General features: G+C 38.6%; 1 protein-coding gene across 8 annotated transcripts in view; it reads right to left on the reverse strand.

The window, feature by feature from the left end:
- Positions 1-12,181, reverse strand: part of erc1b (ELKS/RAB6-interacting/CAST family member 1b) — a 256,072-nt gene that overhangs the window by 113,773 nt on the left and 130,118 nt on the right. For all 8 annotated transcript variants that reach the window (XM_051107019.1, XM_051107018.1, XM_051107022.1 and 5 more), the window contains one exon: positions 7,851-8,011. In XM_051107019.1, the coding sequence (XP_050962976.1) occupies positions 7,851-8,011 (161 nt within the window). The remainder of the gene's footprint in view (positions 1-7,850; positions 8,012-12,181) is intronic.

Below are 12,181 nucleotides of genomic sequence, written 5' to 3' on the forward strand. Positions count from 1 at the left end.
GTGATTTAAGTGCAGCCTTGGTTCTCAGTCAGACAGCAGGAGTTCCCTGTAGAGAACAACTTGATTTATTCCTGCCAAACCAAACGCTGACTTGAGGCACAAGAGTCTCCTGAGCAGCCGTCGACTACATTGTAGAGTACACATGCCGAGTATCTACTTTATGAATCAACCTCAAACTCTTGGAATATACTTGTATGAATTATGAAACAATGTTTTTGACTTGTTTAAACAAGCTCATGTCTTTCCAAACCTACACTACTTTCTTTCTACTGTTGGAAACAAAAGGAGAATATTAGCAGAATGTCCCAGTTGCTCAAAACAATTAAAAATGAAGAGAGCCTTTGACCAAAAATCACCATAACAGTGCAATATAAATAATCTGTACAATTTATATTACTATTCACCAACTCTATTCAGAAAATAGCTTTGTGTAAAGGATTTGAAGTGATACTTCACCCAAAAATGAAAATTCTGTCATTAATTCACCCTTATATTGTTCCAAACTTTTAAGACCTTCATTCATCTTCAGAACACAAATTAAGATATTTTGATGAAATCCATGATCTTTCTGACAACGGTTATCATAAGCTAGAGATTACAGTTTATAAAGTTTTAAATCTGGATATTTTTCTTACACAAACACATTGATTCACTTCAGAAGGCCTTTATTAACTCCCTGTAGCCATGTGGAGTACTTTTTATGATGGGTGGAAGCACTTTATTGGACTTCAAAATGTCAACACCCATTTACTGCCATTACAAAGCTTGGAAGAGCCAGGACATTTTTTTTTAACGTAACTTCAACCATATTCATCTGAAAGAAGAAAGTCATACACACCTAGAATGGATTGAGGGTGAGTAAATCATGGGGTAATGTTCATTTTTGGGTGAACTATCCCCTTTAAGGGTACATATTATAAGTACTAAGGTACTTAAATTTACTTTTTAGTGGTACATAAGCTACACAGTTGTCCTTTTAAGGGTACTGAACCAGTGACAAACTTCTGTAACCCCAATTTCCATAAGGAAACTTTACTACGGAGAAAAGCTCCAACACTCCTGTCTGAATGTTTCTAGTGACTCTTGAAGACCTTGAGTAGCTGGTTCAGGTTTGTTTAATTGGGGCTAAAGGTGCTCCTATAGGAGCAAGATAGGACACCCTTGCCCTAAAGGTACAGTTTTTCAATTTATTTCTGATGGTGCTTTCAAAGTCTGTGGAGCTTTCAAAGTCTGAAAAAGCGTTACCAAAGAAACACAATATATTGGAAGTTGCTTATGGTGCTTGTGTGTCTTTTTGAAAGTTAAAGGGACAGTTTACCCAAAAATGAAAAATTCTGTCATTAATTACTCACCGTCATGTCATTCCAAACCCGCAAGACCTTAATTTTGGGGAACACAAATTAAGATGCTTTTGATGAAATATGAGAGCTTACTGACCCTGCATAGACTGCAACACAACTACCATGTTCAAGGCCCAGAAATGTAGTAAGGACATTGTTAAACCAGTCCATGTGAAAGAAGTATTGTAAGTGCACGGAAAAGAGCAACCAGAAGAAAGAACATTATACAGGTCTGGAATGACATCAGAGTGATTAAATGACAGAAGTCTCTCAGCCTTTAAAGGTTAGCTGTGGTTGCTACTAAGCCAAGTCTAACTAAAGATAAAGTCTGCAGTGGTGTTGGGTTGCAATTTTCATTCTTGTAGGACAAGAGAACTGTCCTATCACTGCTGGTCTAACATCGAAAGATTAAGCCGCTCTTAATGCGATGTAATGATTATGGATCCAGCAGAAAACCCTAGAGCGCCGAGCAACGTCTGATGTGATCCGTCTCGCCGTACGGCGGTACCACCGGCACGCTGTTATCTTTAAGCGCCCTTGACATTTACAGAGATGTTACGTGCGTCTTTGCGCTTTCCCGACATTTCGCTGGATTATGGCTTTCGGGTACATGAGCGTCAGGGTCGAGACGGGGAGGGCCGAGGCCATTATACGCTGTTTAAAGTCTAATCGCTGCAGGGCCCGCTTGGCCTCTCACACACGTCCAGCCTCATTGGCTCCATGCTGTAATAATCCGTGTTCACATGCTCGCTAAGATCTCCGGGCCAGGGCTTCATGGCCCCTGACTGCTCCAGCCTTCTTAGAAGAGATCATGTCAGATTGTCTCTCTCTTGCCACCCAGATACCGTAGACAAATCCCCCCCAGCGCCTCTAAGAACGTTACATCAAGGCTGCCAAAATCGGCTTGCCTGGGAGAGTTAAGTCCGCTGTGTTATTACACCCATTATAGCGACTAAATCATACCACCCACTGAACTTAGCATTTTGTTTTTTAACAAAAGCAACGTTCACTACAAGCTGGTAGCATTCACAGATTACAAATCTACAAAGGCAAAGTACATTTGGACTTGGTGATTGACATCTTAAAACAATAAAAACAAGGCAGTGGGAAAAATACAATCTTTCGAACTTCCTCAAAATCTTCTTTTGATGACGCTAATGGGGGTTTTATACTGCATACCTATCAATCCCTAAGAGATGCCAACATTTTTTCCCCATCTCTCATTATTGCTTTGTTCTGTCTAAGTGAACCAAACAACAATCCCTTTAAGCTGTGAATCAGTTGTGCGAGCATGATAAAGCATTTTTGGGCTGGATTTGACGCAGGTTTGTTTACGAAAGCATTCGCCCCTGTAATAAGCCGGCCATTCTGCTCCGCTCCAAGAAACCAGGGTGCTAACAGGGGCAATTAGCAGCTTCACCCACCCTTCGAATAGAGACTTTGCGGCCAGCCGATAACCTCGCCATCACCCCGTGTCAATTTAAACACCTTCGAACACACTGTTCACATACCTGCACTTATACTCAAGCCTTATAATTGGACTCCCACCGGAGATGAAAAGCTCCAGCCGTGACATGAGTGGGGAGTTGTTGGGAATTTTTTTTTAGGTGATATTGATCTACTACAGCAAGGGCAAGCGGCAAACCACTGCAAGTTTAGCAAGAGTCCACAGACCGCACACAAAACTGAAAAGCACTTTTTTAGTCTGGCAAACTCTAATCTGATTGGCTAAATTAATGCAACTTCTGGGGTTTAGGGTATAAGGCAAGTAAATACAAACCAGCATTTTTGGGGCCGAAGTAATCACTGTATTTTGAAGTTTTCTAAGCTGGTGGCATCAAATCTTCAAAAATTATTCAGTTTCACCTAAGTTTAGGCTTTGTAGATTATGCAAATTCCACTTTCAAACCAAACTTCCTGTGCATTGTGGCCAATTGACCCTTCGCAGGGAGTTTGATTGACAGGTGATTTGACTAATCATAACGCCAAATCTGCCAGACAGGAGAGTAGATTAACATCAGCGGACTTGAACTTGACAAATGCTTTGTATTGATGTCTTTCCACTGTTGAAACAAGATACCTTCTGATGTTCGTTCATGTTTCTTTTGTGCTATAACTAATAGTAAATAGTAGTAAATTACAAAATTTGAAAGCTGAGACTTTCATACCTAAAGTAACCTGCTCTGTCTTGTCCGTCACGAGTCTGTCAGTTTTCTCAGTGTATTTTTCTTGTTGGAGGCGAGTCTTTGCAAAGGGTCAATTCAGCTGAAATTCACACTCCAAATGGAGCCAATTGGCTTGGCGCTTTACATGTCAATCAGATGGCCTCTTCCATTTTAAGTGGGTGGAGCTTAACCGTGTGAACCAGACTTTGCAAAACCTAAGCAAGAGCTTGAGTTTCACAAGCTAAGAACCATGCAGGTGGTGAAAGCTCTTTTCAAGTCCTAAAACATGGACAAGTGGCTTAATGCCTTTGAGCGAACCTCTGAGGAGGGCCTCTTCATCAAGATCAAGCCCTCCATCATCATCCACCTCTCAGGCGGCCGCTCCAAAATGTCCAGCGCTCCCAAATAACTGCAGAAAGAAAGTTAAACATTTGTTCAAAGGGAGACGACTGATGTCTGCCTTGCGGTCGCACTTTACCGAGCTAAGAACGTGAGTCGGTGGAAGTAAGAAGGAAACCACATCAAATGGAGAAACACTGGGATATCACCACATCTCATATCCAGCAGTACGGGGGCATTTAAACTGTGCTAAATGGAGAGGAAACATGAGGATGGGATGGTGTGCTGGAGATCTCATTACCGTCTCAACCCATCGCTCTAAATCCTCGGCTCATTCCGCAAAACAAGCCCGAATGTAAGTAGCACACTGCGTACAGCACAGTTACGTTCATAAACCTTGGCGCCAACGCAGCTTGAATCCACCTCCATGCATTATCAAAGAACCCCATTGATAGTCCATTTGGGTTTTAATTGAGCGATGACCTCATAATGGTCTTTTCTCACTGCTGGTTACATTTGGTGAGTTTTAGCTGAATAATGACCTCATTGTGGTCTTCATTTGCCTTAGTGGTTCACAATAGATTTTAAATTACAACTAATGAGCTGTATGTACAAGCTATATGACAGAGGTCACATTTCATAACGTTTATCCAAATAAGGATACATTTCCTAGATTGCATTTGTATGTATTCAAATATGGAGCATAAAGATACATTATTTCAGGTTTGTCAATACAACCAAACACCACTGTTTTTGTGCATCTTATAAGCAAATCTTATTTCACATATTCAAACTGCCTCAATCTTAAATTCAAATTTTAGTCTTTTCCTCATTTATCAGAAAACTGGGAATATAATTCATTTTATTATGCTTTTCAAGCTCCTGTTCACTATATGCTTTCATTGCATGGAAAAAGAGCAACATGAACATTCACGTAAACATCTGTTTTTGTGTTTCACATAAATTTAGTTTATCTTGATGTACTAAAATTAACTAAAAATGTATGAACAAATAACATCAACATATACCAAAAAATCTACAAAAATGACAAAAACACAGATCAAAATGACTACAACTTTAACAAAAATGAAAATGAAAATAAAAAAAAAACATTAACAAAATCTGATAAACACTGATGTGATAAGCACATTATAAAATAATGCAATGTTTCACATGTTATTTTTAAAAATAGTATGGAGCATACAGTGAATAAATAACAAAATAAAATAAAATAACAATAAAAAAAAGAGGAGTAAATGATGACAACTTGCATTTTGAAAAGAACTATTCTTTTAAATTCAAGTTGAACACACATACAAATAAAAGTATGACTCCAGAACATTTTGAACTGTGGGGAAACAGAGTTTAGAAAAAGTGGTAATTCTGCCTTTTTTTAGACGCCGAGGATGGAGAACCAGCCCAAAGGGTCGACGTCTCCACACTGCTGACTTTAAACTGTGCGGTCGGAAGTTCAGCCCGAGGAAATAAATAAATAAAAAGTCTGTGACCTCTGCGTCTGCTATTTTGTGTTTTTCCTCCGAAATTTTAATGAGTGGTCCAGTTGGTTGTCTGCTGCCAGCCGGCGGGGCCCCTTCAACAGCGCGAGTCTACTTTCTCCGGCCCCGACCGCATTACGCTCATCGCCAAAACAGATCGAAGACCACCCTCTCCCTTCCATCCCTATCAGAGCCTTATTTTCACTCAAATAGAAGATTTTTTTTTTTTGTAAATGTGTGGTTAGCGAGAGGCCGGTGGAGATACGCAGCGCTCCCTGTCTCGGTTGAGCTGACCTTCTGCTTTCAACAGCCAAATTTGGATGCAATGGGGCCCCGCTCTCCTTCTCTTTCATATTAAGTGGCAAAATGATCTTTATGGGAATCAGTACGCCACATTAACTCAAACACATTACACCTAGATAAAGACTCCCATCATCTCTCAGCTTTCTCTTTATCTTCTTTTAATGCTAGAATCCATCATAACTCAAGCATGCAGTGAGACCCGTGCCTCTGAGAATATGGCTGACAATCAAATCACCATGCCAATCTGGAAAACACACAGAGTCCTTGAAACTCCAATTCTGACTCATTTTTCCGCAACCACGATCCATTATTTTGAAATCACTTGACATTCAATCTAAAACAATAGCCCTGTGAGGTCAGTATACAGTAGAGGATGTTAAAAAGAGGCAGGAAAATAATGTCACAGCCTGTGATGCAAAAACAGCCTTTGCAAAAAATCTTTCCAAAACCACTTTTTCCCTATTTAATGTTTCAGCGCTATTATGTAATGACTTTGAATTATATTTGTTTAGATCCTTTTTTCGTCTGACACAACACTGGACTGTGAGTGTCAAATGTAATGATATATTTCTTCCAAAAACTGCATATAAGAACGTAGGAGAAATTCCAGCATGAATCCAGGCCTCAAATCCTTCCTCAGCGGAGCCACATTAATTTGACAACAAGAGGGCCTCCTTTCTGCAACTTCTAGTAGGGATCCTTCACTGAATCCTCATTCAACTATGCTATGGTGACATTTAACCTCCTATATTCCTCTAGTACTCCCTTTATCTCTATCTAGAGTCAGGAAGTGCTCAAAACACTAAAGCACTTCGGGCACTGATAAGAAAAAGACTGTGAGAGAGAGCGAGAAAAGACAAGAGAATGCTGTGGGAGAAATGAGAGAGAGTGAGAGGTTCTTGGATTCTGCTGAAGTGATCTGTTTGGAGAGACGAGTCTGTAGAAGATCAGCGGAGGATGGGGAAAAGCCTGAAATAAAGAAGCACTCAAAAAGCCATTCAGCCTCCCAAGAGCACACGGTCTCTTGAGGCCTCTGGCCTAACTACTGCATCAGGAAAAAATCATGTCTGTATGCATCGACCAAGAACCGGGGGTTTTCAAATTGGGATTAGAGGACCCCTAGGGGATGCACAGAAAAGTTAAGGCGGAACAATGTAAAAATAATAATAATAATAATAATAAAAAGTAAACAAATATAAATTAATATTAAAATTACATTAGTTAATTTAAAAATATAATAAATAAATAAATAAAATAAAAACCATATTTTTTTTTATTTATAGCTAAATAAAATAAAAACTGTCACTATATATATATATATATATATATATATATATATATATATATATATACACACACACACACACACACACACACACACATATATATAAACCTTTATTTCAGTTAGTTGTTCTTATTGAACAAATTTAGCTTACCTTGATGTCCAAAAACTAAAACAAAATTTTACTTAAAAAATTGAAAAAAAAAAAAAAAAAAAAAAAAACAAGTATAAAAATGAAAAAAATATATATAAAAATAAAATCGGATTCAAAATATTTATGACGTTATTGTTAAAAAGTAGTATGGGACATACAGTGAATAAAATAAAACAAAATAAAATAAAACAAATGCTCTTGTTATAGTTAGATGTTCACTGCATCAAAAATTGCATAAGGTTTTACACGTTATTTGTACAAATAGCATGGAACATACAGTGATAAAATAAAATATAAAATAAAAAAAATAAAAAAATAAAGCAAAATAAAATAAAATAAAATAAAATAAAAAGCTCTCAGCAGAGCTGGGGGTCCACTCTATCAAAAAGTTTGAAAACCCCTGACCTAGACCATGAAAATCCTTCTAACACTGATCTTGCTGAACTTAAATGATTAGATTTTAAACAGGATCATTTTTCTACAGTACTTTTAAGATTAAAAACATGAGAACGGCCTCTGTTATGATTGGCTAACCCCTGTGCAAGTAACACGAGCAACAACGTCCACGCCAAGTTTTAATCGGCTGCGCTGGTAATGATGGAATATGTCTACATACTCTTTTCAAAAGAGCACGAAAATCCTGTTTATCATAATATATCCTTTTAAACCGAACATCAATGAAATGTTTTTCCTTAAGATGGCAGCGAGCCGCACAGCGACCGATTGCTATATCGGTCCAAGAGGGGTGAAGGACAAGCGTAAAGGTCTTACTTCATTTCCAGCACCTCTTCCAGGTGCTTTCTGCGCTCTGCCCTCAGTGTGGTCAGGTGGGCCTCCTTCTCGGCCAGGGACTGCTGGGTGGACGACAGCTTGGCCTTCATGGACTCCAACTCTTGCTTCACCTTTTCCATGGCGGCCAACAGCTCTTCCATCTGTGCATACAAACACACAACAAACAAGCATAAGGACAAAAACATAATCCTGATGATAAGACAGAACGCAAACAAATATGTTGAGTGAACACACAGCAGGCCAAGAGCGAAGCTCACAGGGACACGAATGGATTTGTGCATAGAAAACTGGATGGACAAAAAGAAATGAGGAGAAGAGATTCATATAATAGACAGCAGGTGAGACAGGGTGAAAACAAGACCAGTGTGTGAGTGCGCAAGAGTGTGTTACTCCAAATATATTAACTACATAACTTCGTGATGAGGTTTGTCATACATCACATCCCCAGAGTTATTTCGCTCCGTTTTGTTTTTGAAAAGGTGGATGTTCTCCGTTCCTGACTGTGATTTTTCTTTCCTCCTCTCTCTCCGTTTCCACACAATGTTTATAACTCGGAGTAACAGGAGCGAGTGAATGAGGAGGATAAATCAAACGGCGTGGCAGGTTTATGTATTCCATGGAAGGCAAGGTTTAGCGACTTGGCTCAAAGCGGTTCTCACAGCCTCCTCGACCGCTTGCGGTTCACCCTGGGTCTCTCTGAAATCTCTGAGCTTCGCAGGAAACTGCGTAGGCCTCGGGCGGCAATCTGTGCAATCTCCTTCGTCTGTTCTCGGTGTTTATCCATCCTTCCCTGCTCTGCGTTTCATCAGCTTTTGTTCCATCCATAGTACAGACAGTTCTACATAGATTCAAATCCAAAAATAGTTCACTAAAAGATTCAAAATGAAGCGATTCATATGGTTTGAAGTCACATAATAAATTTGTGCTTGACAATCTGTCCCTCCAGCAGCCTGTGAACCAATTCAGTGAGTTGAACTTAAGAACCAGATTATAGGACCCTATGATTTCCTCGATGCGGAAAATGCAGACGGAATTGTGGAATCCAGTCATAAAAATGGAATTTACTGTATGTCACGGAATTTGCCTTAAATCAAAATGTGATATGGACTAGCGTCTGTGAATATTAAGCTGCAAAAATACTGTTTAAAATGAATCCTGCATTTTCTGTGATTTCTGTGCGAAAGAATGCCGCAGACACATGGTTTTGTTTACTACACACATACTGAAGCGTGCATGATGCTTGCAGTGTTTTCAGCCTCTGCTGCCTCAATATACAATATACTCATGTATGAGTATGTGAACAGATAAACAATCCCTAGAATGGAGTCTGTGGTTCTTTTGAGAAAAAACATTGTCAGATCATATGCAAACAGCAACTTAAAGGTCTTCACAGCAACGTGTCAGAATAAAAGTTTGGTTTAACTTGAAGAAATTGTGACCGAAACATAATACATCTAATGCAATGATTTTAGTGGATAGTTAACAGAAAAAAAATCCCACAATTTATTTACCAGAAGAATGTAAATACAAAAGACAGTATATCTGGGAAAAAATAATAAAATAAATGAATAAATAACTAAATAAATAAATACATAATATATGTATATGAAACCATTAAAATTGGAAAAGGAAAGTAACACAAAACATAATTTGTTTAAATAAACTGAATTTGATATAAAAAAGTATTTCATAGGCCTTAAAAATTTAGTTGTAATAAACTTGTAATAAATTCCTGTTACATTGTGCTGTTAAAAAGTTTCATGATTTCAATTAATCAGAAATGATTTTGATTGATTTTTTTTTTTACTTTATCATTAAAACAGAGTCTAGAAAAATTAAAAAAGGAAAGATGAAAATGGAAAAAAAAAACTGAATTTGGGAAAAATAAAACAGATTTCATAGGGCCCTAAGAATAATCTAATTAGTCATGAACAAATCATTCTGATCATTTTTGTGAACAGGATTAAGTGATTTGTTGAGAAGAAACTGGACAGCTAAGTCAGTAAGTTGAACTTGAGAACCAGATGAGTCTGATTCATGAATGAATCATATAGCTCAGTTTTGTGAACAGGATAAAATGACTCATTGAAAAGAACTCAAATGAGTGATTCTTTTACAAATTGGTTCACCCCGGGTTTCTCTGAAATCTTTAGTCCGATTAGTCACGAACAAATCATTCAGACCAGTTTTTTTTTAGTGAACAGGATTAACTGATTCACTAAAATTATCATTTCTAAATCTGGGAAGTGAGTGAGCTGAACTTGAAAAACAGATCAGTGTGATTCATGAATGAATCATTCAGATCAGTTTTGCTAAAAGGATCAACCAAAATTGTGATTCATTTGCAAACTGTGCAGTTGAGTCAATGCATTAAACTTGAGAACCAGATGAATCTAATTCATTAATGAATCATTTAAATCAGTTTTGTGGAACAGGATCAACCAAAAGAGTGATTCATTTGCAAATTGTTCAGTGAAGTCTGAGTTGAATCTGTGCGATTCATTCATGAATCATTCAGACTTGTTTTTTTTTAACAGGACCAACCAAAAGAGTGATTCATTCGCAAATTACGCAGTTAAGCCAATGAGTTGAACTCATGAAAAAGATGAATCTGCTTCGTAAATGAATCATTTAGATCAGATTTCTGAGTTCACAAATCATGCATTGAAATCAGTGAGTTGAACAAGAGAACCAGATCAGTCTGATTTATGAAGGAATCATTTAGATCAGTGAGTTCATCTACTCAAGAATAGATGAATCTAATTCATAAATGAATCATTTAGATCAGTTTTAGGATCTACCAAAAGAGCGATTCATTTGCAAATTGTGCAGTAAAGTCTGTGAGTTGAATCTGTGAGATTTTGTGATTCATTAAAAAGGAATTTATTCACAAACCTGGCATTCACTACTTAAGTCATGAACATGCCAAAGAGTGCTAAAGCAGATGTTGGGATTTTTGGTGAATAATAAAAATATATTAAATTCTATCTGTATATCTTCTGAGAACTAGGAATAAAGCATACACGTCAACTTGGATTACATTTAAGACACTGTTACGGTGGTTTTGTCTTTAACGTTAAACATCAACAGTTTGGCTTTTTCAAAAGAACAAAGTAATTGAAACAACAAGAAGCAAAGGAAATAAAGAAATTCTTTAATTTTTGGGTAAACCACTCGTTCAATAAATGAATTCTTAAGATATTTAGGATAGAGTTTCACTGGCCTGCCACTCAACACTGTCCAAAGTCCTGTTTTCTTATGTTCTGAGAGCGCTGGAAATGTTTTCCAGCAGAACAGCTGGAGGCAATAAACAGAAACACCACAAAAACAGGGATTTAGCTGTGAAAAGATATCACCCTTTGGAAAAAAAAAATGACAGAATTGTATCAGCAGCGCTGCCCTCTGCTGGCCGGAGGTATTGCGGGATCTGGGAGAGCGTTCAATCCAGCTGTCATCATAAGTCATCTGCCTAATGTACTACACCCAAGCCAAGCCTAGTGAACAAGCTACCAAAACCCGCTCAGTCAAATTTACTGCCATCTGCTTTCCTGTCCCGCTCTCGTTTGTCATCTCAAACCGTACCAAACTCACACAGGATGATCCTGAACAGCAACGAACAGGTCTTTGCATAAAAACCGAGGATGACGGTGCCTCCCCTGGGCACGTGAAATCCACCTGACGGGGTCAGGTAAGTGAGGGCTCACCGGAATGGCTTATGTTAAGACGTAATGCATGTCAAATTAAAAAATAAGGAAGAGGAAATCATTATTCATGTAGAGACAGGCCAGGCAAGTGTTGCTTTTGACTCACACGCAGAGCACAGGTCACATCTGAGTCTGAGTGGACATAAAAGACGATAATATTTTTCACAGATACAACCGAAAAACCCTGCATGCCTACTTTCCCTCTCAGGAGATAAACTGAGATCGACACTGCATGCCTCAGGCCCCCCCAGTACGAGCAGAGGGAAATATTTAAACGCTGGCAGCATCGGTTTCACTGCCTGTGGCAACCCTGCGGTGAGGGCGGGTCAACAGAGCTGTCCGTCAAAACCCAGCAGCCAATGAGAGGTAAGGAGAGGGGGGGTTGAATGAAACCGTGAGAACTCTGGTGCATTTTTATTCAACAGCATCTGAACGAAATCTCCCGCTGTTGAGCAACGAACACTGCGACGGCGGAGCGGTTAACTAATCAGTCCAGGATGTGCGCGAGCCGATATGGTGTCACCGTGCCTGGAGGGGAGATATGTGAACTGACTCCATCTTCAGCGACCAAACATCATCTGGAACGAATGGATTCGAATGAATTTA

Source organism: Labeo rohita, chromosome 4 (genome assembly GCF_022985175.1).
Source record: "Labeo rohita strain BAU-BD-2019 chromosome 4, IGBB_LRoh.1.0, whole genome shotgun sequence".
Classification (NCBI taxonomy): domain Eukaryota; kingdom Metazoa; phylum Chordata; class Actinopteri; order Cypriniformes; family Cyprinidae; genus Labeo; species Labeo rohita.